The 27347-nt window shown below is 38.4% G+C and overlaps 1 protein-coding gene across 1 annotated transcript in view; it reads right to left on the minus strand.

Annotated features, from left to right (window-relative positions):
- Positions 1–27347, minus strand: part of LOC133756691 (nesprin-1-like) — a 209851-nt gene that overhangs the window by 79187 nt on the left and 103317 nt on the right. Inside the window, exons 12-19 of the mRNA XM_062187285.1 lie at positions 18039–18151; positions 17327–17495; positions 11079–11175; positions 10264–10466; positions 5996–6160; positions 5396–5548; positions 4320–4463; positions 1074–1247 (exon numbers count right to left, since the gene is read on the minus strand). Coding sequence (XP_062043269.1) covers positions 1074–1247; positions 4320–4463; positions 5396–5548; positions 5996–6160; positions 10264–10466; positions 11079–11175; positions 17327–17495; positions 18039–18151 — 1218 coding nt within the window. The remainder of the gene's footprint in view (positions 1–1073; positions 1248–4319; positions 4464–5395; positions 5549–5995; positions 6161–10263; positions 10467–11078; positions 11176–17326; positions 17496–18038; positions 18152–27347) is intronic.

Here is a 27347-nt window from a genome sequence, read left to right on the forward strand (position 1 = left end):
TTACTTATGGAGTACATACTACCAGGTATTACCACTTTAATTTTAAAAAGGAATCAAAACTAATCAAGGTTTCGTAATTTGCCTAAGATGTGAATATCTGTCTGGCTCATTTCAGACACTCTCTGCTCTGTATACTAGGAGATGCCATGCTCTTTCCCCAAATCTATGGGAATTAATACAGGAGTATAATTATTTCTTTTATCATCTTATATATCTAAATGTATATATAATAGATATTTGTATGTTTGCAAGGAATCAATTAAGGAACATACACTTTTTAAAAATGAAATTAACCATTTCAGCAGTTAATGAGGTAACAGGTATTATTCAAAGTTATGTGTGTGAAACTGCTCTAAATGATTTCCTAAAAGAAAGCCAATATAAAGAAGAGAAACATGTGTGTGTGCATGTGAATTTTCTATCCTTTAAAAAATGCAAATGAGAATGTATTATACTTTTTAATGGGCTTTGATGGTGAAAAATAATCCCTGGAGTCAATGGCAGAAAGATACTGCAAGAAAAACAAGTACAAAGCAGAGAGGATAATAGAAAGCCCTTCTACTAAGGACATCCTTTTGGTTTCAAAAGAGAGCAGTGGCTGGCTCGGACTGTCTCAATCATATTCTTTATTTCATACGACAACATGAATGTCTCACCTTTTATACTTGGAGATCTGCATGTGTGGCACGGGTGTGCACAGAGCAGCTGTTCAACACTTGTTGGGTCCTGTCAGCTCACAACACTGCCCAGCTCATAGGAGGAGAGCCCAGTGCTCAAAACAAACTGGCCTTCCAAATTTTGCTCAAGTCCATGAATTTATTAATGAGATAATTAGTGCCTGTCTCTAGCGAACCTAGTTTGCACCTCAGGATTCAGCTCAGCTCTCCACGGAAATAATTCAATTTCCTTTCACCAACAGTGGTTGGGTTTGCATCATTGGACAAGGCATGAATTTTTGTTTTTTCATTATTAATACTGTACTATGTTAGAAATGTTTTTTGTCCTGAATTTCTATTCAGTCTCATTAAATATGCATTAAAATAATTATGCTTCCTGAAAGAGATTTTTCTTACCTGATGTTTTTGTTTAAAAAGAGCACTAGATTGTGCTTCATGCTCAAGAACTGCTATAATTTCATTGATTTTTCCAAGTGAGTCATAAAAGGACGTCATCTGCTTTTCTAATTCCTCCAACGGCACCAGCAGCTGCTGAGACTCATAAAGGAGTGGGGAGCAACATTCTTTGACCTTTAGAAACACAAAGACAAACACCCCGTGAAAGAGCGTTGGGTACCAGAGGCTCTGGCATCATTCATAGCTCTTAGAAACATTTTCTTTAGTGACATGGTCATTCGATGCTTAGAAATATCCAAAGACACTTTTAACATGCTTCCTGTATATTATTAAATTCGGCTATAAAAACACTACTACTGCAGCAAACGGCTTTTTTTTTTCACATGAGAATTCATCTAAATTGTCCATCTAGATAGTATTTTCTAACCTCAATGATGGCTGTTGGTAAGCAGATGGCACCAAATTCTGCTTCATAAACCATGTTAGATATCTCCCTCATCCGAGTTGGCTCAGCCTTATCTTTCACTTGTTTTTTAAAAAATGCTATCAGCTCATACACCTGCATTTCCTTCATTAAGGGATCATAAGGTGGAGTCCAAGCTTCATAAAGTATCTGCCTTCTCATGTTTATCCAGGATCTTAGAATTCTCCAACGACTCTATAATTTATCACCTCCCTCATTTATTTAATATTATTAATACAAAGAAAATCAATATTTTATTAAGAGAAAGTGCTTTGTTTTCATAAAGTATGAAGTCAATAATATGTTAAATTTAGGCGTGATATTTTGAAAATAATCCTTGAAGAAAGTGGGAGGTACCAATTTGTTAGACTGTTATATGTAGAAGTTCCCACACAGAAATATTTTTTGGGGTATTCTGCCAGAAGGATACACTCATCAAAACAAAACAAACAGGGGCTGGTGCTTTGGCATAGCAGGTAAAGCTGCCACTTGCCATGCTAGCATTCCATGTGGGTGCAGGTTTGAGTCCCGTCTGTTCCACTTCTATCCAGCTACCTGCTAAAGTGCCTGGGAGAGCAGAAGATGATGGCCTAGGTCCATGGGCCCCTGCACCCATGTTGAAGAAGCTCTTGGCTCCTGGCTTTGGACTGGCACAGCTCTAGCCATTGCGGCCATTTGGGGAGTGAACCAGTGGATGAAAGACCTCTGCAACTCTGCCTTTCAAATAAGTAAATTTTTAAAACAAAATAAGAAAAAAAGCCAAACTTCTAGCTTTCTACTGCAATAAGCCTCAGTTAAAATTACCCTGTAAAAAACCTAGAGACTAGGCCAGCATCCTCGCCTCACTTGGCTAATCCTCCGCCTGCAGTGCCGGCACCCTGGGGTTCTAGTCCCGGATGGGGCACTGGATTCTGTCCCGGTTATTCCTCTTCCAGTCCAGCTCTCTGCTGTGGCCTGGGAAGGCAGTGAAGGATGGCCCAAGTGCTTGGGCCCTGCACCCGCATGGGAGACCAGGAGGAAGCAGCTGGCTCCTGGCTTTGGATCGGTGCAGAGCGCCAGCCGTAGTGGCCATTTTGGGGGTGAACCAACGGAAAAAGAAAGACCTTTCTTTCTGTCTAATTCTGCCTGTCCAAAAAACAAAACAAAACAAAACAAAAAACCCGAGAGACTGTACTAATGCATACGGAAACTGATGGGCTTTAGTGATCTTCTCTGAGTCGAAAGCCCAGACAAATGCATCATGAGAAACAGCAGTAAGAAAATATGGTGACTTTGATACATGCGAGACACAAGTTGCTTTCTTGGGGTTTGCCCCAAACCATTCAATCCGGCTCAGCCTAAAATGAGCTGGCTTATTAATGACTCTGAAGGCTTCCAGGAAGTCATCAAATTGAAAACGTTGCCTTCAGATTGAACTAATTCATTAGCAAATTTTACAGGTAGCCAATATTAACATTGTTGTCATTACCATTAGACTATAAATAATTCTAACTTGAGTGTTAAAATGCACTATAAATGGACATTTTAATGCTTGTATTTACTAAACTGATGGATAAAGTTTCTCTTTTCATGAGCATGTTTCCTCCCATTCTTTTCCCATTTTCTTTCTCAATTCTTTCCTACGGATGTCACATGTTAATCACTTTTCTCTCATATTTTAATAGATTTTTTCTGATTTTTCCTTTGCTTCCCAATTCTACATTACAAAATGTTTCAAATCTTTTAAAAAAAAAAAAAAAAAGCTAAAAGGGGTCATGCTGTGGCTTAGTGGGTAAGGCCTCTGCCTACAGTGCCAGCATCCCATATGGGCGCTGGTTCGAGTCCTGGCTGCTCTGCTTCTGATCCAGCTCTCTGCTATGGCCTTGGGAAGCAGAAGATGGCCCAGGCCCTTGGCACCCTGCACCCACGTGGGAGACCCAGGAGAAGCTTTTGCTTCTGGGTTCAGATCAGTGCAGTTCAGATTGTTGTAGCTATCTGGGGAAGGAATCAGTGGATGGAAGCTCTGTCTCTCTTTCTTTCAAATAAATGAATGAATAAATAAATCTTTTAAAAAACACAAACTGTTTCTACTTATTTATGTAATAATTTTTCTCTTATCAAAAGTTAATTACCCAATGTCAGAGGACTTCACAAACAATATTTTTGATTCAATTCAAATTCAGAGAACAGATCTCAGTTGAACTTTCAAAGCTGTTAAGGAAAAATTTCCAAATAAAATAGGAAAGACCTATGGCTAATGCATCAAGCACCCTGTACGGAAGTGACATAAACATGTATGTGGTAAGCCTAAGCTGAGCTCTGTCAGATGAGCACAAAATTTCCACTGCTTTGTGTCTTCGCTGCAGAAGATAGTAGAAGTAAATGTAAAGCAGAGGAATGTCGAGTAAATCTCAATAATTCTCATTTCAACATATGACTTGCTCTTTTTCCTCCTCCTCCTCCTCTTTATGTTACATTTACCTCTCTGTTTCATCACATTTAAACTTCTCTAATCTATAAAATGCATACCTATTAAAATGTAGTTATTGCTACATTTTTAGCTACTATTACTAAATTTAGTAGCTATTACTACTAAATAACAAAAGTGATTCCTGGTATCATCCTCATAGTTCATTTTTTAAATTCACTACAAAGTTACTAAACTAAGAATTCCAATGGGAAACAGAAGCATAATTTGTCACCAAGTCAACCACTTGCCAATGGTTGAAATGAGGCCCTAAATTAAGGCTTGTTAAAGGCAGAGTTGGCACCACACAGTGTGGCACATTCAAGAATTTTCCCACCTTGGTTAGCTGCTCTTTGAGCCCAGACATGGTTGCAAACATTTTGTTGGCTTCTTCTTGGGAGCTTTCTTTGGAAATGAGGTGTGCGGTCTTTGTAATCATCTTGTACTGTGCATCCATCACAGGCAGCCTCTGCTCAATATCCTGTGCAAATCGTTGGAACAGGCAGATTAGCACCTGGCACTTCTTCAACTTCAGGACTCCACAAAAGGCAGAACCAAGTGAAACACTCTATGCCTGAAGCAAACTCTCACGGATTCCAGTTATTACTGTCCTTTGTCACTAACATATTGGTAGCATTATACAAAAAACTAAAACCTTCTCAGTAAAAGTGTTTAAAAATCTGTTAACAAGTATCCTTTGCACTTTCTAACAAAATCTATATGATAATATATTGTGAAAGTATTATGTCATATAAAGGTATATTATTAATTTTGAGTATTTCTGACTCTAAAGATAAAGTGACTTATTTTCTCTTTAAAAAGCAACATATTGTCATTGTTGAAAACCTATGAATTGTAGATATTAAGAGAATGAAAATTTAAATTACTTATAGCCTTCTTACTCAGTGATAAGCAAAGGTAACATGTCATCATTATATCATTATCTTTTTTGAGGAGTGCTAACATCCACCCAGTTTCATGAAACAGTTTATATCAGTTTTAGTTTTTCTCATTGAACAATTTATTTAAATACCTTTCCACGTTGTTAAATATTCTCCTGCACTTCATTTTTGAGAGCGGCAGGCTATACGAGGTATGTGATCACCACAATACATGTAATCACTTCCTTTATTATTGGAAGTATTTATGCAAAGGTGCTATCCAGAGGTCTCCTGTTTTCTCATTTTACAATTTGGTTGTTTAAAAAAATCTCCAATGGAAAAACTATTTTGAAGTTACTTTGTGTGATCAAAACATATCTTAAAAATATTTATGAGTGTAAATCAGGATATGTAGATATGTCAAAATGATCACAGGAGACAGTGTCAGCTTCTACAATGATCTGAGTAACCACAATGATGTTTATTTACACTGTAGAATAGTTTTGCACTTTGGTATCCAGAAGACCCTCACCTCCAAGTCTTGAATTAACAACTTGACATTCATGAAGGAGACTTCCAGGGGTTCAGAAAATTTCTTACGAGCTTCAGCTGCAAAACCCAACAGGACAGTAACACAGTCTGTGTACTCTTTCTTCATTCTGTCCATGTCATCAGCCCTGGCGTACTGCAAGACAAATAGAGGGACCGTGAAGCCATCACACTGAGTGCAGAAGCCCACAAACTTCACTTTAGCACACTGCCCTATTCTCTGGAATTGTTAAGTGGTAGAATGACTCTCATTCCTGATTCTTAATTTAGATAAATTTGAAGAAAGTCCAACTGCTCTGAAAATAAAAGGAACTAGCATGGAAATGAAGAACTATAATTTTAAAGGCAAATCATTGCATATAAGTAGGCTCCATATGTCAACATAATCCTTAATCAAACTGCACATTTCTGTAATGTTCCTCCATGATAAATGGAAAAGAATGAATAATGGACTATAAAATATACCACTCACAAACACATCTATTCCTGAAGCCATTCTATCAAAATAAAATTGTCTTCACAGCTTGTTTACTATATTTATAACAACACGGCTGAGAGATGAATACAGATTTAAAAGACATACTTGCTTGACTTCCATAAACAACTCTCTCCATCGTCCATTTAGCAACAGTAACTGCTGCTTGAGGTCACGGGAAACCATCTCATCACAAGTTTCAATGAGAAAATTTCCAGCATCATTCATGGTGGTGTGTTGTTGAATCCAATGAGGCAAATTTCTAAAAAAATCCTAAACAATAAATAATATACACTATTATAATTCATAAACTATATGCTAATGACTGATTTGCAAGTGACCATATTAAGAAAAATATGTTTGAGGGAGCCAGCGCTGTGGCTCACTTGGTTAATCCTTGGCCTGCAGCACCGGCATCCCATATGGGTGCTGGGTTCTAGTCCCGGTTGCTCCTCTTCCAGTTCAACTCTCTGCTGTGGCCCGGGAAGGCAGTGGAGGATGGCCCAAGTGTTTGGGCCCTGCACCTGCATGGGAGACCAGGAAGAAGCACCTGGCTCCTGGCTTTGGATCGGCACAGCACCGGCCGTGGCGGCTATTTGGGAAGTGAACCAACAGAAGGAAAACCTTTCTCTCTGTCTCTCTCTCACTGTCTGTAACTCTACTTGTCAAATTAAAAAAAAAATCTTTGATCTAAAATTTTAAAGTAAATCTCAAATCTCTTTCAAAATGCAAATCTTAATGGTTTCACAGTGTTAGTTTTATAAATAAATTTATATATATATATTTTTCAGTTTCAATTATCTTTATATACAGAAGATCAATTTAGTATATATTAAGTAAAGATTTCAACAGTTTGCACCCACACAGAAACACAAAGTGTAAAATACTGTTTGAGTACTAGTTATACCATTAATTCACATTGAACAACACATTAAGGACAGAGATCTACATGTGGAGTAAGTGCACAGTGACTCCTGTTGTTGACTTAACAAATTGACACTCTTGTTTATGGCATCAGTAATCTCCCTAGGCTCTTGTCATGAGTTTCCAAGGCTATGGAAGCCTTTTGAGTTTGCCGACTTTGATCTTATTTAGACAAGGTCATATCAAAGTGGAGGTTCTCTCCTCCCTTCAGAGAAAGGTACCTCCTTTGACGGCCTGTTCTTTCCACTGGGATCTCACTCACAGAGATCTTTCATTTAGGTCTTTTTTTTTTTTTTTTTTTTTTTTTTTTTTTGCCAGAGTGTCTTGGCTTTCCATGCCTAAGATACTTTCATGGGCTCTTCAACCAGATCTGAATGCCTTAAGGGCTGATTCTGAGGCCAGAGTGTTGTTTAGGACATCTGCCATTCTATGAGTCTACTGTGTATCTCGCTTCCCATGTTGGATATTTCTCTCCCTTTTTTATTCTATCAGTTAGTATTAGCAGACACTAGTCTTGTTTGTGTGATCCCTTTGACTCTTAGACCAATCAGTGTGATCAATTGTGAACTGAAATTGATCACTTTGACTAGTGAGATGGCATTGGTACATGCCACCTTGATGGGATTGAATTGGAATCCCCTGGCACATTTCTAACTCTACCGTTTGGGGCAAGTCAGCTTGAGCATGTCCAAAATTGTACATTTTAATTTCATTTTCCATGAAATTTTTTTAAGATTTAATTTATGTATTTAAAAAGAGTTAAAGAGAGAGAGATATATCTTCTATCTGCAGGTTCACTCCTGATGGCTGCAATAACTGGGCTGGTACAGGCTGAAGCCAAGATTTAATACCTTTTGAGTGTCTGATGTGGGTAGGCCAGGACCGAAGTACTTGGGCCATCTTCTGCTGCTTCTCCCAGGCCATTAGCAGGGAGCTGGATCAGAAGTGGAGCAGCTGGGATTGAACTGGTACCCATAGGAGATACTGGCTTTGGCTTTACCTGCTACACCAAAATGCCAGCACCTAAAATACTATTTTTTTAAGATTGCTTTGTGTGTGTGTGTCTGTTTTCAGAAGAATATCTACATTTCTTTATGCATAAGGGACTCAGTCTTCAGGCTGGTAAATGCCAGTTTCAGGGTCACATAAAAGCACATAAAAGTCATATTAGGTCAGGAACATTTTAAAAAAAATTTGAACTGCTCTTTTTGATTTTAAAATCTGAATATAGTATATTAAAACAAAAGACAAACATCAAAGGAAAACTGTTTAAATGAATGTTAAATTTGAAGACAAACAGCAACATACTTTCTTATTTAAGGGTACACACTCGGCACTGAAACGTTTCTGATTCATTTAAAATAAAATACACGTTTGTACATGCACAGACACACACAGATCACAGTAAAAACCAAACACCAGAGATAATTCAAAATGCTTTTCCTAAGCCATGTGTAGCAGAACTTTCAGTGTAAATAGATGAGAACACTTCTGTATTTGGAGCTGAGAAGCCGGATCCAATTAACACATAGGACATTGACTATGCTCTACTAGTCTGATCAAAAAGATTAAAATCTGGGGGCAGCATTTCAGCACAATAGGTGAAGCTGATGCTTGAGACACTGGTTTGATTCCTAGTTGTTCTGTTTCCAGTCCAGGTTTTCGCCATTGTCCCTGGGAAAGCAGCGGATGATGGCCCAGGTACTTGGATCCTTGCTATTCATGTGGGACACTAGAATGGAGTTCCTTGCTCCTGGCTTCAGCCTGGCCCAGCACTGGTTGTTTCAGCATTTGGGGAATAAACCAGCAGATAAAAGATATTTCCTTCTCCTATACTGTCTCTACCTCCCTTCTCTCTGTCACTCTGCCTTTCAAATATAAAAATGTTTAGAAAGAAAGCCAAAATCTGTATGGTTACATAGTTACTGCTTTGACTATACAAACGTATATGAAATATAGAATGGTAAAACATTTTTAAATAACTATCTACAACTGTAGAGGAACCAATCTTGGATAGCAAGCAGTAATTCTAATACATGTATTATATTACTCTTGTTCGTTAAAAATTGTTATTTATGTGGGAGGCAGACACACACACACACACACACAGAAAAATAGACAGTGAATCTATCTGCTGATTCATTCCCCAAATGCTAGCAACAACCAGGACTTGTCAAATCTAGGAGCCATAAATGCAACCCAGGTCTCCCACATGGCTGGCGGGAACCCAATTCTCTGATCCGTCACTGCTGCTTCCAGGGTGCACTTTGGTGGGAAGCTGGAGTCAGGAGTTGGAACTGGAAATCAAACCTCGGTAATCCAATGTGGGATATGGGTGTCCTAATTACGAGGCTGAATGCCCACTTCTAAATGCACTACATTTCTTAATGGGAGCCTCACACGTTGATGTCTTTGACATATACATTGATTTTTTCATGTAAAGGTGCCAGACTTCTGTTAACAATAATATGCATAGGTTTCAGTTCATTTCATGTGATACTTACATGTAAGTGACATTAAAGTAAAACATTAACTCTCACATGCAAACACTCATATACATTTGTAAATGGTGTAAAAGGAATCACTCCTCAGAATTTTACCTTTCACTGAGGATTGATAAAATCCAAAAATGAAAATGTAGACAAAAAAATGTGATGTTCCAGGTGTCCTATCGGTGTTTGCCTCCAATTAAGCATTATGTTAGCTGAAGTTGTTTTGTTTTTCCATGAGATTAGGAAATCCATATCCTAGACTTGCCCTTTCCTTTACATACCCCTGGGCTGTCCTTGGGGTTTGGATGACCTTCCACCACTCACAGCTTCTTTGAATGTAAAAGTCAAAGGCTGGACTGCACAGAAAAGGAACTGTTTGAACAGAGATTTTGCTAAGCAGTATATTTATTGGTCCAAAATAACTAACCTGAAAGTGCAACTTTTCAGGTAAAGGTAGGATTCTCAAGTTTCTTTTTCTTTTTCTTTTCTTTTTTTTTTTTGGCAGGCAGAGTTAGTGAGAGAGAGAGACAGAGAGAAAGGTCTTCCTTCCATTGGTTCACCCCTCAAAATGGCCACTACAGCCGGCGTGCTGCACCGATCCAAAGCTAGGAGCCAGGTGCTTTCTCCTGGTCTCCCATGCAAGTACAGAACCCAAGGACCTGGGCCATCCTCCACTGCCTTCCTGGGCCACAACAGAGAGCTGGACTGGGAGAGAGGCAACCGGAACAGAACCGGCGTCCCAACCGGGACTAGAACCCGGGGTGCCAGTGCTGCAGGTGGAGGATTAGCCTAGTGAGCCGCAGCGCCAGCCAAGGATTCTCAAGTTTCACTTGCAAGTATATACCACCTAAGAAGTCTGTCACTTGTATTGATGAAAAATTGAAAAAATAGAATAACAGAAAAAAGTCTCATTTCTGCAACTGCAACAATATTTTTTTCTTTCGTATGAAAGCATCTTACCTTTTTGGCATTTTCTGATTGATTGAGCATTTTTTCGGCATCCTCTAGCCAGGCTTGAAGACTAGCCACCGTATTGCCATAGCGATCCCAGTTAGAGATCACTTCCTCCAGCATGCTCCGCACACTCCTGACTTCTACTGAGAGATTCCGCCACTGAGCAGTGGTTTCGGTCATGAATTTCATAACATTCTCAGCTTCTTCCACTAAAACAGATAAAACCAGTTATAAACTTCATTTTTTAAATCCTCAATCTCTTCTTTCTGTTGTCTTTTATACTGGTCTACAGAAGCCCTAAGCACAAAAGCTATGTTTCTAGCAGATGTTTTTATAAATGGAAAACATGTTTTACAAATTGTATCTTAACATTTACTCAAGTTCTCATTCAATTGATTATGATAATAAAGTTTTTCCAATGTGTTTTGCTACAATCCTTAGAATTTAAAATAGGCTGAAAATTTTCAATTTAGAAAATGCTTATTTAGCTATTCTTAGAAGCTCTCAGTCTCTCTCTCTCTCTCTCTCACACACACACACACACACACACACAAACACACACACAGTGAGAGTGAGAAGGAGGGAAGGAGGGAGGAGAGAAAGAGGGAGAGAGAGAGGAGGAGGGAGAGAAGAACAAAAAATATTATTATGCATGTTTGGATATTGCAAAAAGCTAAGTAGATTAAATCCAGTGTCTCCAGGCCAATGACTTGGCCACACAAAGATTCTGCAGAGAAAAAAAAAAATGACCTGATCACAAAAAACCCTACTCTACATCCTATCTCATTCAAGCCTGCAATAAATCCTGCAGGGTACATTACCTGAACCATCTGCTTTGACGTACATCTCAGCTGTCTGTTTCAAGATCTGGTACGTCACTTCATACTGTTCAAAGAACTTGCTGTTTTCTATAAAAGACTAGAAAACGAGGAATGGTTAGAAGAGAGTAAACATCAGCCTTATGTAGGAATGGTAAAGACGATTTGTTTTCAACATAGTTATATGGATACTTTACCCAAATTCTCCAATTTCCTTCTTCTTGAAAATACAAATGAATTCCACTTCCACAAATAACTAAGATTATGCTGAGCACATAAAATTGATTCTGCACTTTTGATTCTAACTCAACACTAGACAGAGAAAATACTCTATTTCTTTGCCACCCACCCGATGGTTTGTTCTTTGAAAAGACAGAAATTTCTCCAGAGAAGTAGGGCTTAATGTTTAGAAAGCACTAAATTTGGAAGAACATTTTAAAATATCCCACTGAGTTTTAGCTGTGGGATTCTGTCATTCTTTGAACATTATTATGGGTGAATGACTGTTTTGAGGAAATTCAGATTATAAATAAATGATGTTACACAAATACTTCCCTTAAAATAAAACATAGGTAGAAAATTTAATTATGTATTTCATCTGTGTTATCAGTGGTCTCACATTTAACATGTTTAGTATAAAAAATTAGATAATTCACACCTAAGTCTATATCTATATGTAAATTACATATTTAATAAAGTTATTGTCAGAAAATACATACTATAAACACTGAGAACATACAAAAAATTAAGAAATGTTACTGCTAACTCTAAAAATATAAAATAATTCTTTTTCAAAGAGTTTTATTTACCCTATAAATCAGAAAAATTAATGCAATTATAGATAACACATCACTAAAGGCTTTTTGATATAATTAATTCCTGTTATTTTAATCTATTAAAATACTTGACAGTGTCACTCATAAAATGCAAAATTTTTCTTCCAAAATCAGTTGACAGCTGTGCAGTATGTTGATGAATGCATAACGTACAGATGAAAAATGCCTGTGTGCAGGTGTAAAACTATTCATGCAGCAATTCATAGCCATATGTAGATTTTTACTGGTATTTAACATGTTCTAACATTTAAAAACACGCATATATTTACACATATACATATACACACCCATTTCATATTTTATGTTTGTAAAACATTTACTTATAAATTATTCTTCAGGATTTAAGTGAATAAAGAAAGCTAAGAATTAGTTACATGGAATGAGAAGTTCCATGATGAATGCATTATAACATTAATAGATATTATTATTTTGTTTGAGAATAAAACAATACAACAGAAGTCTAATTCATTGTTTAGCTTCATGTCTTTTTTTTTTTTTTTTTTTGACAGGCAGAGTGGACAGTGAGAGAGAGAGAGACAGAGAGAAAGGTCTTCCTTTTGCTGTTGGTTCACCCTCCAATGGCTGCCACGGCCGGCGCACTGCGGCCGGCGCATCGCACTGATCCGAAGCCAGGAGCCAGGTGCTTCTCCTGGTCTCCCATGCGGGTGCAGGGCCCCAAACACTTGGGCCATCCTCCACTGCCTTCCCGGGCCATAGCAGAGAGCTGGCCTGGAGGAGGGGCAACCGGGACAGAATCCGGCGCCCCAACCGGGACTAGAACCTGGGGTGCCGGCGCCACAGGCGGAGGATTAGCCTATTGAGCCGCGGCACCAGCTAGCTTTATGTCTTAGTCCTAACTCTTCAGTTGGGGGAAGAAAAACTTATTGGAATGTAAACATTGAATAATTTAACCAAACAAGCAAATTATCATTTGATGAAAAAGTATACCTAATGTTCAAGACACACAGTAAGAAATTGAAGAGATAATTATATGATAAAATTTTTAAAATATCATCCATTTAGTTTGGGCACAAATTTCAAGGAGATAATGGGAAAACAATTGCTCCAAGTGTCAAAGAAACAGGAAATCATGGCTGCGGTGGACAGTATGACTGAAGTATACTTTTGCTAGAGTAGTTAATTTAAAATGAACAATAGAGAAAGCTTACTTCCACTTTCATTTTTAATTGCTGCTGAATGCTTTACATATTATATATTTTTCAAGGATTAAATAATTTTTAAAAATTTGAGTGATAGAGAAAGAGAGAGAGAGAGAAAGAGAGACAAAGAGAGAGAACGAGACTTCTCATCTCTCCAAATACCTACAATGGCTAAGATTGGGCTGGGGCTGGGGCTGGGGCTGGGGCTGAAGCCCAGAGCCAAGAATTCAATCCATGTCTCCATATGAGTGACAGAAAAGAACCACTTGAACCAACACTGCTGCCTTCCAGGGTCTGCACCAGGAAGAAGCTAGGATCAGGAAGCAGAGCTAACAGCCCAACCCAGGTACCCGGATGTGGGGCACAGTCTTCTTACTGGTCCCTTAACTTCCTGGACAAATGCCAGCCTCACTAAAGCATTTTTGAACTTCCTATTAGGAAGACCAGGCAATTAATCTTTGAAGGAAGATATTTCATTTGTTATTTTAATTTGTATTAGTACATTTAACTTGACCATATTTTTCTGAGTATGAATTAAATCCATTTGACAATGTGAATTATTTGATTAGAATCATTTTAGCAACAGAACTGCTAAGTTTCCTTTGTACTGTGATTTGTCGAGACATACCTCTAAGATAAATGCAAAAATAAATACAAATGAATACTTAAAATGATAAAAAGATGATTTTTTTTTCAAAATTAGGCTGAAACTTGGCTATCAAATTCAACCAATAATCCATATTAGTTAGGGATCCTTTGGACAAATGTCATGTTTTTTCTGATATAGGGTATTTAATACAGAATACAAGAAATATATAGGAATGAAATGGACATCTTGATTTGATTTTGATTTTTAGCCTTATTCATACTCCTGTGGAACTGTGGTCTTTCAACTTTATACTTGATGAATATTCTGGTTAGTGGTGACTTAAGCCTGTGATTACAGAAAGTTGATTGAAATCATGTTTTTGGAAATATTGGAGGAAAAAAAAGGAAGGAGGGGAGTTGAGGGAAGAACTGTGGGAGGGAAGGAACGATGGTTATGTTCTTAGAATTGGACCTACGAAATACATGAAATCTGTTCTGTTTAATAAAAATTTAAAAAATAAAAGCAATAAAGTTGATGATATTTCAAAAAAATTAGATACCTCTTATGCCACTAAACTCAAAATACTAGTGTAAGTAACCAGATTTCTATTCTCACGAGATGAGTACAGATATAATAAATGAATAAAACTCATCAATTTCATTTGAGGGGAGCATGTATTAGTTTTGATGTTGTCAACCATTCTGACAGCAAGGACCAAATCTGTTACCTTCTGATTTACATTACAGTATGCATTTATCAATAGCTTTTGGATTAAATTAATTCTATTAAGCATTTGTGAAGTATTTTCCAAGAATTTGTTAAGTACTCAGTGGCTATATATCTAATCAAGGAAGCAGGTTCTCTGATTCTCCAATCCTTAAAAAAATACTTTGTCATTATTTTTTGTAGATGAATAAAATTGGGTTGGGGCAGGCGCCGTGGCACAGGTTAATCTTCCACCTGTGGTGCTGGCATCCCAAGTGGGTGCAGGGTTCTAGTCCTGGTTGCTCCTCTTCCAGTCCAGCTCTCTGCTGTGGCCTGGGAAGGCAGTGGAGGATGGCCCAAGCCCTTGGGCCCCTGCACCTGTGTGGGAGACCGGGAAGAAGTTCCTGGCTCCTGGCTTCAGATCGGTGCAGCTCCGGCCATTGTAGCCATTTGGGGAGTGAACCAGCGGACCTAAGACCTTTCTATCTATCCCTCTCGCTGTCTGTAACTCTACCTCTCAAATAAAATAAAATAAAATAAAATAAAATAAAATAAAATTGGGTTGAGAATTCAGACTGAGGTAAAGGTAATTATTAAATCTTTATAACTCAAATAGTATGTTAGCTTTCTGATGATGTAGCAGCATATGGCTTATTATAATACATTTTTTAGGATCCTAGATAAGATCACATTTAAGAGAGTGACTTTATGATTTAATATGAAATTTTGAAACAATCTGTTCTAAAGAGAACTACACTCCCCCAAACTCCACAAGGATGAGATAGGCTCCCAGGGGCTGATACAGAAGGAAACATTCTGTGTCAATCTTGGTCCCTTAGAAAAATTCCTGTTTATCATTGTCATTATTGCTATTAAAATTTGAGAAAGACTGTCTTCTATAAATTCAGTTCTTAACAAAGTCGTATTTAGCAAACAGCTGATCCATGATTCGACCACATTTTTATGACTGGCGGCCCGGCTTCAACAATCTCTTCTCTAGAATACCATGCTGCCTAGTGCATGGGCAACAACAATGAACAGGCTAGAGAGTGTGAGTGTAAAATATTGTCAAGTCCAGACTAACATTAAATGGTACTATATTTATGTGAGACACATGCTTTAGCTCAATAAAATGTGCAATATAGCAATGATTCGGTCTTTTTAGTTAATTGTTTTTCTTTTCATGAGCAATTTTTTTATAGTAACATTCAGTATTTGAGCTCAAGGGCTTTTGATTTAGAAACACTTCCATGTCTTGCCAACTGTAGCACCTGGAGTATGTAACTTGAGCCTTAGAGCTGCAAGACTTTAACATGATTTCTTCAGTGTGGAAGACAATGTGACGATGTACAGCCTGCAGGGCTGGCGTTGGGAGGAAAAGTGAAATGTCCCGCACCCCAGCAATTAAAACTATTAGACTAAACTGCCTTAAAAGACCTCACAAGAAAGAAACACAAGTGATACACTAGGGTTCATTGTTAGGGGATAAGAATATTAGGGAATGGTCATTCCTGCTACCAATGAGACTGCAATTGTTGCCAAGCAGCTTGCTATTAGCAGCTTAGTGAACTTCTCTTTAACTTTATGGAGTAGGCATGAAGTTGTGTCTTTTTGCATCATTAAAAATAATTCTACATTTACATATCTGTTGGGAAATTTAAAGTAATTATTAACATCATTGTATTAAGTGTTTTTAAAGTAGTAGAACAGTCCCATTAGGTAGTTAGATTGGATTGGCTGTTTTAAAATAGATAGAACAAAGAATGGATCCCATATAATTAACCACAGGGCTTTGAGTGCAACATTTGATGTGACTAAACCTGAAAATATAAATGCATATCTGTAGTTAAAAGTCTTCTCATTACTTTCCAGAATTATTTTAAAAGGAATATATCATAACAGATTTCACATTTTTGACAAATGTTTCTTGGATAATTTTAGTGAATCTAGAAAAAGATCTTACTTTAAACCAGTTAACATCTTTCTTTTTACATAAGGGTTATTCATCCATCACTTAGAAAATAAAAATATAATACAGCAGAATAGATCATGATTCTAAGATGCTTCATTAAAGATATGGTTTCAATGAGAATTCAGTGATAACATATTAGTCACTGTCACTATTCCAGTCATAAATGGGCTTACATTTTAAAATTTCATTGCTTTAACATTTAGGACATTTGCTTTAACACAAATAAAGAGTATAGGACTAAAATGTCCTATTAATTTTATGAACAAATTTGCCAAGTTTTGGGGGAGGGTGGTGTACCTATTTGTCCAAGAGAAAGTAACTGCCTGGAACAAATACAATGCACAAATTACATATAAGTGGAAACGCTTAGCTTCAGAAAATAAACTTAATTGTCTCATTAATGCAAAGCTACTAATCTATGTAGTTACAGTATTATCTATAATGAAAACCCAATGTATGAGATAATTTTTAAAAATTAAGTTGGTATAAAGATTCATAGACAAAGTGTTACTTTCCCTGGGTGCACACAAAGCAGTGAAGATCAAAGAATGATCATGAAAAGCACACCTTAAAAAAAGTAGACAGTTTCCATGTGGACAATTGAGAACTGTTCTTAACTACTCTGGACTGGATTTCAGAAGACAAGAGGACAGTCCTTCAAAATTTTAACACAGCTTCTAGTGAGCGCCAATCAAAGGTGTGAATATGCAATGCAAAAACTTTTAAGCAGTAAAACCAGGCACAATGGTTATGTACGATTCAAGCAGTAAAGCCTTTTTAAAGTATGGGATTTTAAAGAATGAAAATACAAAGAATATAGAGTTACATTTCAGATGGTTGTGATAAGCTCATAAACTTACACCTAACCCATTTAATGCATCAAAATCTTTAAATTCAAGCTTCTAGCCATATTATCAATTAAAATGGTAGTTGTTAGCTGCTAAATCCATTGCTCATCTGATTTCTCCCTCAAAGCACCAGGGACTTACGATGTAGTTTTGTAGAAGCAGCTCCACTGACTCCCTCCTTCCATACTTGATTATCCAAGACTTGAGCTTTGACTCTGCAAGAACCAGCAGTGAGAGCAGACGGTACTTTAATTCTAGAAATTCCATTTTCATTAAGTGTAGCTCTGATGTGGAGGAAACAAAATGAAACCTAGAAATAAAACACCGAGAGTTTACAGGATGTAACAACCATTAACAGAACGATGCTTACTTAACCTGTTAAATGTCAGCCTTAAATATGATGCAGCCAGAGGTCTTAACACTAGCTCCTCACTGCCTGGAGAACTGATTCCTTTTCTAGCTCTGGGTTTTAAAGGCAAAACATGACTGACTGAAGTCTTTGATTTAGTTCTTTACCCTGCCAACACATCCCTCCCTCCTCTGTTTCTTTTATAAGCTGTTTTTGCAATATTACATAATGTTCCTTACAGAGCAGAATAAAAATACAGCCTATGAAGAAATTGTCGCTTTTCCCAGGCTGTGGGTACATTCAGGTCCACTCTTGTTAGTTAATATATTAGCACACTGGCAACCTCAGCATATGTCAGGGGAACCCACTTTTTATTTACCAAATGTATGCATGCATATATTTAAAAGATCCAACAATTCACTAGAATGAAATGCAAAAAGCACCCACCTAGCATTTAAAAAAAAAAAAAAAAAAGGCTTCACTTCAAACCTGACATTCTCTTACCTCTCGGCCATGTCCTCTAACTGATCATGTGGCACTGGGATCCCATTCACAGTCCTGGTCCGGTAGATCTCATGAAATGCTCTTTTGTGGGCATCTGTGTTTTGAAACAGATCCTAAGATACAATTTCAGAAAAATAAAAAAATGAGGAAACACATTTCACAGAAGGCTCAGAAGCCAAATCTGCAGCCTGCACCGCTGAGCCAATGCATTCAACAATTTGATCCTGCTACCACTGTCAGATGCAGTCTGTCACTGGCTTCTACCTGGAACAGGAGTCCTGTGTGTGTATATAAGGCACCATGTGAGAACCACATCTAATAATTATGGCATCTTTGAACACACGACACTTTCATAGCAATGTATTCAGACATCTTAAAGGCATATGATTCAAAGGAAAATATAATTCCTGCTATAAAGAATGATATCAGTATTTTTCTCTTTCCTCGATTTTGGATATGTTGGTATTTAAAGACTTAAAGCTAAGCACTACAAACTTAACCCTTTAATGGCAAGAAAAATGACACTCTCAGTTGTTTTCTGATTTTAAATTCTTCCAGGCTATTATAAGGAGATATTTGCTTGCTTCCTAAGGTGTGTCTATTACATTTCAACCTGTTTTGTTCTTTTTTCTTTGGCTAGAAAATTTCAAACAATTGCAAAGAATATCTCACTTATAGCACAGTGGGAAGATCAAACATGAGGTTAATAAACATTCTTTAGAGCAATTATATGGAATTATACAGGTTTGGTATAATTATTCAGGTTAATTTGGATCTTTCTGGACTTGTTTGGAACATTTCTCACACTCAAATATTATTTATAAAGAGATATGTAAGTATACTTCAAATGGTTTGTGAAAAAAATAGAATTGAAAGTTGATTTTGGTGCAAAAAATTGAAATCCCTGCACAGTTTTTTTTCATGATCTGTATTTCCATGATCTTTTGGAATTAGCCATATTTCAGCTTCCCAATTTCTCACACAGATGCAACCAAAGAGTGAAGTGAAAAGAATACAATAGTTTCTAGAGCTTAGTTTGCTTCCTGTTGCAAAAATAAATGCTTGACAGTATGTCACTCAATGAAAAGACATATTAGCCCAAGAAAATAATAAATTAAAATATTGTTTCTCTCAAATTGGGATGCATTGAATTCGATAAAATAGAAGGGAAAACAGGCTAAAAGCAAAACACACACGTTTGACAGAAGGCACACATGGAAGGACTTCATTATAAGTTAAAACGTTAAGGCCCATGTGTATTTGTGTGCATAAGTGAAAATACCATTGACAACCTCAGAACCAAGCTTCTGTCCTGATGTCTTCTGCTATGAGCATGTTTTGCCTTGCTTTCAGGTCTGCAGGTAACAGCATACGTATTCACAAATCACTGGTGCCCTGGTAGCCAAGAGTTGCTCACAAGAGGAGAAAGTTCTGTTCTTGAAACAGCTATTAGTGATGAGTATTTTTGCCATGCTTTACCTCCTTTATTTGATCCAGACATATTCCTATAGTTGTTGGTCCTGGTGGAAACTCCCTCAGGGGACTAAAGGATGAACCTGGAGTTGGCACCACGGCTAATTCTTTGATTTGTTACACCTGACAGTTTTAAATATCTACTGCATTGAAAAAGCCTTCATGTGATATCGAAATCAGCACTTTCACACGTATGACAAAACGGTATCTACAGCTTCCTCAGAAAGGATCTCCCCTTATAAAAGAAGCACACACTGTCACACGATTCTAGTTCACTTTGTTGGGGACATAGGAAGTAAGAGAAGTCTTTTTTGTCCTTCATTCTGTGAGACGTGACCCAAAACTGGCTCATGAACCTGTGAACAAGAACAACTGAAAAAGCCAGATTGTTCTGTGGAAATATTTATACATTTCCTGCAGATGGAATGTCAACCTAGTGTCTTTGAGTTGAGTCTTAAAACACTACCATTTCCCCACAGAGTGGGGTGAGGGAGGATGGATGAAAAAAGGTGTTTAAGGCCAGTGCCACGGCTCACTAGGCTAATCCTCCGCCCATGGCACCAGTATTCCAGGTTCTAGTCCCGGTTGGGGCACCGGTTCTGTCCCGGTTATTCCTCTTCCAGTCCAGCTCTCTGCTGTGGCCCAGGAAGGCAGTGGAGGATGGCCCAGGTCCTTGGGCCCTACACCTGCATGGGAGACCAGGAGGAAGCACCTGGCTCCTGGCTTTAGATCAGCACAGCGCGCCAGTTGTATCGGCCATTTTGGGGGTGAACCAACGGAAGGAAGACCTTTCTCTCTGTCTCTCTCTCTCACTGTCTAACTCTGTCAAAAAAAAAAAAGAAAGAAAGAAAGAAAGAAAGAAAGAAGGTGTTTAAGACACGACAGAGCAAATCAGCAATACCAAAGCTTCAGTTAAGGATAGTGATACAGTACAAAGAAATAATATTGGGAAAAAATAAAGGCTCAACTATATGCACAGAAAAAATTACCAAAGAATATTTTGAATAATTATATGCCTACAATTCTGAAGGCTCAAATAAACAAACTCCTAGATAGTATGAATTAGCAATACTGACTTATTTTAAACTTTAATATCCTAAATATGTATATAAACTGAAAAAAATCAATAATCTTTACTACTCTGGAGTTGACATTGTAATACAAGAAATCAAGCAATAAACATGATACATTAAGACACAACCAAAACGAACAATCCAGTTAAGAAATGGGCTAAGGACATGAACAGATATTTTTCAAAGATGAAACACAGATGGCTAATAAGCACATGAAAAACATGCTCAGGATCACTAGACATTGGGAAATGCAAATAAAAACCCCAATGAGATATCACTTCACTCCAGTTGTAATGACTATCTCACAAAAATCAAAAAAATAACAAATGCTGGTGAGGTTGAAAAAGGTATCCTGATACACTGTTGGCAGGGAACTAGTACAATCATTATGGAAAGCAGTATGGAGATTCCTCAGAAAACTAAAAATAGATCTACCATCAGCTATTCCACTCCTGGGAATATAACCAAAGGAAATTAAATCAGCATATGAAAGAGATTCATGTTTATAGCGGCTCAATTCACAATAGCAGTGACATGGAATCAACCTAGATGGCCATCAGCTGATGTGATATATATACATGATGGACTACTCAGCCATAATAAAAAATGAAATCCTTACATTTGCAATAAAATTTATGGAACTGGAAATCATAAGCTAAGTGAAAAAAAGGCACAGTCAGAAAGACAAGTGTTCTTTCAGCTGTACAAGTCAACATAGAGAATGTATGTATGGATGTCATATCATTTGGCATAGTTATAAACATTGTACCACTGAATCAATCATACCATGTACATGAAAAGATACCCTTCCTTCCTTCATTATGATCATTGTTATAAATTTCTCATTTTGTGTTTTTTTCAAGAGAAAAATAATGTATGTGTATATGAAATAAATGTGTATAAAATTAAAAATAAAAAATGGTTAGAGGAAAAAAGATATAACATTTGAGGTGTTGATAAATTCTAAAAAAAATGTAAATAGGAAAGGGTAAAGGGAAGTTTTAGGAAGTTGTAACTTCAAAAGGGGTGGCCAGGAGGTGACAAGTAATAGAAGGACATGGAATTTTGTCTTCTGGCCTATTAGTGCAGCACAGATGCCCAAAACACTAATTTACACACTGAGCATGCACAATATTCATTGAAATATCAAGAAAACCAGAAAAGTATTTATTGTTCCCTCCATTTGAAATTATAAAAGTAATTTTCTAAAGTTACTTCTTAAAACTCATTTTCTCCATTTTCTATTTACAGTTTTTTTACTGGCACATTTCTTTTTATTTATACATGTATTTACTCTTTATTAATATAAAGAGAACAGGTTCCATGCATTCCAAAGGTACAGCTCGATGAAGACAACAGTAATTCCTTTCTTCCACACCTTCCACCCTGAACCACCTCTCCTCTCCCTTTCCTCTCTTCATCAGTTTTTGCAAAGATAAAATTTTAATCCACTGTATACTAACAGGCTTAATTCACCATAATCATAATATTCAGCAAGTAAAAACTAGGAAGATCACAGTTCCACAAGAGTCTAAAATGGTCTAAAAATGACTATCATTTTTACAGTTTTCTTTAGAATTTATCAACATCTTAACTGTTGTGACTTTCTCTCCCTTTAACCATTTCTTTCTTATTAATTGAAGTACTGTTATCTTTTTAGATGTACCTATGAAGTACATGAAATCTGTTCTTTATATTAATAAAAATAGTTTTAAAATATATGCATGTACACAAAAGCATGTATTTAAATTTTTCTCATTTTACCTTTTATATATACATATATACCATTTTTCTGGAAACAGATATTAATATCACAAAGTGAGGAATTTATGACAATGATCATAATGTGGGAAGAAAACCAGGAAATAGACTGATGAGAGCATTCTGAGGATGAAGGAATAAGTGCACGAAACACTGCTAATGGAAGAGGTAAGATGAGGACTGAGCATTGGCCATTGGGTGAGGAATGAGGCAAATCCTGGTGAATTCCACATGGGTAGAACAGCAAGGGAAGTGTGTGATTAGAGCAGTCCTAGAAAGACTGAGAGAAGATAATTTTGAACATAGATGTTTCTTGCAAAAACTTTGCTGCAAAACAAAGGGGGGAAAATGGGCAGTGGCTAGAAAAGGAGGTAGAGTTAATGAACAGATTGTTATATGTGAGTGAAATTGACAGTTTGAGATTTGATTATTGTTTAATACCCTTTGTCTATACTCTTGAGGAACCATGGTTTTCCCACTTACTACTTGCTGCATTCTTTATTTAGTGGAAGGTTAAGCTTGTGATTATAAAGTAAATTGAAAGAATGTCATTGTAAAAATTAAACAAAAAATAATGAAAGAGGAAGAAGGGTGGGTGGAAGTGAAGGAGGAAGGGAGGGCAGGACGGGGAGTATCATGCTGTTCAAACTGTATAATGACATACGTGAAATTTCTTCCATTTATATAAATAAAAAATAAAAATAGCATATTTGTATGTGGATGGAGAAAATCAACAGAGGGAGACAGAGAACAAACATAAGGGAAAAACAATAGGAATGGTGTTCTGGAGAAGGGGGGAGGATGCCATCTAAGGCACACGTGGAGGGGCTGGCCACAGCTTGGAGCACAGATGGTTCACTCAGAGTAGCGGCAGTAAAGATGGAGTACCCGGGCACAGATGCAAGGATGTGGGTGGATGTGGTCGTGGGAGTTTGCGGAAATTCTTTTCTGATTGCTTCTATTTTCTCAGAGAATTAGGAAGTAATGTCATCAGCTAAGAGTGAGGATGGGGAGGAGTGTGTAGAAGGCTTAAGGAGACAAGGGCTGAAGCAGCTGTCCTAGCCAAAGAGCTTGGAAAGGTCTTGTCAGTGCCAGGCAGCATGAAGGGCCCACTTGGGTTAGTCACTGTGCCTGGGGTGTGCTGTTCTCTAGCCAGAGTCAGCTGCATGTGCGTGGGCATGAACCAGGCAAAGAATTGGCTTCAACCAGCATTGTGTTTTTACCAGGGGAGTATGACAAAGTGAGGCGTGCACAAGGCAACTGAATGTGTACATAAGGGGTGACATTTATGAGTACTGAATTTAAAGAGAACAAAGGGTAAACATGGAAATAGCCAGATTGACACAGATTTTAGGGCACAGAAGAAATGGGGACTTGTTTGATTAGAGGAGGAGATACTTGATCAAGAAGTGTGGAGAGGTTTCAGTTAACTGGTGATGGCAATTCTAGGCTATGGCTGTGGAGTGAGTGGCTAGATAGGGGTAGGACAGAATTGCAGGGTAAGAGGAAATCAAGGAACTGAGGATTACGATGTTGGGAGGATTATCTCTGGGTTGCTGAAGAATAATTCTATAATACTATATATAATACTACAGCATGCATTATCATTCAGGAAATAAAATCTTGAAGAAAGTAGGGAGGGGATCAAGGCAGGGCTCAGAACTATAGTAAAGAGCAGGTGCGAAGTCTTGCCTACTCTCACGATTTCTTAAAGTTGAACACCTTATTTTGACAATCTATTATATGTAATACTTTGTGGACACATTTTAAGTTTAACACTTAAGGAAGTCTAGAATCTATGTTATCTTGGGCAAGTCATTTAACCTCTCTCCACCTACAATTTACTCCTGCCAGAAAGGGTAATAATGTTTATCTTATTGCCCTTGTGGCAAATGTTCAGCAGAAGTAAAGACTTAAGACTGAAACATGGCTAAAATATCAGTGTTACGTTTATTGTCATGTCTAGATGACTAAACATTGGAGTACCTGGAACACAGAAAGACAACACAGATGTACTTTGATTTGTAGAATAAACATGTTCTAACTTACTGTATTTTTTAAAATAAAAATAAACAATTAGCAGAACATTCAGGAGCTCAATGAATATGCTTATAAAATTATCTGAATCTGATTTGCAAATACCACCTATGTATTATGATAAAAATTATCCTACGTTGGGGCTGGCACTGTGGAATAGTAGGCTAAGCCTCTGCCTGTAGCACCAGCATCCCAAATTGGTACTGGTTCATGTCCTGGCCGATCCTCTTCTGATCCATCTCTCTGCTTATGTCCTGGGAAAGTGGGGAGAGGAGATGGTTCAAGTGGATGGGCCTCTGCACCCTTGTTGGAGATCCAGAAGAAACTCTGGGATTCAGATCGGCCCAGCTACAGACATTGCAGCCATTTGGGGAATGAATCAGCTGATGGAAAGTGTCTCTCTCTCTCTCCCTCCCTGTTTGTAAATCTACCTCTCAAATAAATAAACAAAAATCCTTATATCCTGTGTATGTTTTAAAAGGTGTGAAGTATAAAAAAACAAGCATTCTAACTTTTGAGAGATGTTTTAAATTCTGATAAGAATCAGAATTGAATCAGAGATACAATATGGCTGAATAGAGAAAAGATGTGCTGAATCTGATCAGGAAGATAACAAAAGTAAAGGGGAGGATTGCAAGGGTACAGTTGGAAAGAAGTTTGCAGTGGAAATTCTACAAAAAGAAAGGAGTCACCGTGGAGCAGTGGGAACAGTACAATCATCCAGCAGTGAGCTGGGCACTGCCAGTGACTCTCAGAGCCAGTGGCTGGATAGGACAGAATTTTCTAGGAGCAAGGCAATGGCAACCAGCATGGAGGAAATACCATATTAAGAAGGCAAGTAGAGGCTGCTGCAGTACATGTGTAACTGGGTAATTTTATTGGAGAGATAAATCTGTAGCCCCCACTGACTTTGAGTCTGGTATAGAGGGTTGGTGAGGGGCAGGACCCCACTTGGGTCCATAAGGGGTTCCCTTCTCCTTACTCTATCAAGGAACCCACACTTGACTTTCCAAGCTGGAACACCAACCAACCTCTATCCGTTAGGCAGATGGCTCTGGGAATGCCATGGCTCTTTCATGGTTGGGTTGAGAGTAGAGTCCATGTTTCTTGTGACTATGGGAGACCTGTATTCTGTTACTTTTGGGAACTCTGTGCAATAGGGCATGTGAAAGGTTGTGGCTGAATCTTTGGATAATTGTAGGTGATCCTGTGCCTGGCTGGGAGACTGCCTGTCTAGCCCACGCAGGAGATTAAGAGGGCATAGCACACCATGCCTCCCGGGAAAGACCCTGGATGGAGGCTCAGCATGCTGAGACCCACCCATGACCTGAGCACTGGCAGACAGGAGGAGTTCCAGGCACATTTCTCCCACTCCCACTTCCTATTGAGGGCCTTGTAATTGTCAACTAGGTAAAGAGCTTCAGGGTATGGCCCAGACCCATGACACATCTGGAAGGCTACATAGGTTATATGATCTTCAAGCTGATTAGGGAAGCATAGAGCCACTACTATTGGCTTTATCCTATAGAATTAGTGTTGCCACCCTGCCCTGAACTAGCTACTCCCTTTGCCTGCCCCATAAGAGCTTGTGCCTAATAAACAGACATGTTCACCAAAATTGTCTCTGGTGTTTCTTGTCAAAGAATGTCATCGCCTCACCACCCTGACAATGTGGGCCTTGCAGGACAAGCCCATAGATAATCACTGTATCTAGCATCAATGGCTCAAGGTTCTGTGCTTACATTGAGGAGCACACAAATGCTTTGTATAGTTCATGTACCTAGTGGGTGAAGAGCCTAAGCACTGTGATCTCACTCTGGGTAGTTGGATCACCTTGGAAGAGAGGGGATGATGCTATGATCATGCCAGTCAATGCCATCATACCCCTCCTCTACTAATGAGAAAGGAGATCCACCATGACCAACTTGCCTTCACCCTGGACCCTTGCCCCACTCTCCAGCACTGGCCAGAGCTCCAGGCCCCAACCATTGTATACCCCCTCTATATCCCCTGATGGACACTCCACTAAGCCATTGAGGCATTTTTAAAAGATAGAAACTGCCCAGGAAGTGTGGGGGGAAACCAAAAATGTTTAACTGCCTAAAAATAATATAGAAATATAAGAAACATGAACAAAGAAGGCAATATGACTCCCCAAAAGGAACACAACAATGCTTCAATATTAGAATGTGAATATGGAAGATGGCGGAATAGGCAGGAAGCACACTTAGTCCGGGGGGAGAGAAAGTTTAATATAAGTGGAGATACTGCAGGGTCAAGGAAGAGTAGGGGATGAAACAGCAGAGGAAACTCTTCCGGAACTAGTGATTCACAGTGGACCTGCTTGGAGAGCGTGGGAGCCCAAGTTCGGGACACCAGCGGCAGACTCAACGCACCAGCGCTGGAACGCGAGGTGAGCCGAACCTCCATAGCCCGAGATACCAGCAGGCAAGTGGAAAGAGGAGGCTAGAGGGAACGAGGCTTGAAAAACTCCGTGGGGAAAAGTTCACCAGGCTAACTAGAAGAGAGAGAAAAAAAAATAAAAAAAGTGACTGATACGGACAGAAGTTTCTCTCTCTCCGCTCACCTCTCAAAGGCGAGCAAGACAGAGCAGGCGCCATTTTGGACATACGTCATAAGCAGGGCGACCTCAGGTCTGCACCAGCCCTGAGCCTAGCAGAAAAACCTGACTCTGTGGGGAGGGGTGAAATAACAGGAGATTAGCATCTAACTTGGCAACCCAGTGGGAGGCTGCAGGAGAATTGGAGCCCACACTGAGGGCAGCAGAGATTCCCTGTGTGGTCCTTGGGAAAGAGCTTCTGATCTCTGGCTCCTGTGGGTATATCATTTGCCTGCTAACTACCTAACTAACTACCTCCAATTACGTTCAGCTGTGCGGAATTACTTCCCTTTTAAATCAAAAAAAGAAAGAGAGATTTACCACACCTAACCTGGGAGTGTCATC

This window comes from Lepus europaeus, chromosome 3, assembly GCF_033115175.1.
Source record: "Lepus europaeus isolate LE1 chromosome 3, mLepTim1.pri, whole genome shotgun sequence".
Classification (NCBI taxonomy): domain Eukaryota; kingdom Metazoa; phylum Chordata; class Mammalia; order Lagomorpha; family Leporidae; genus Lepus; species Lepus europaeus.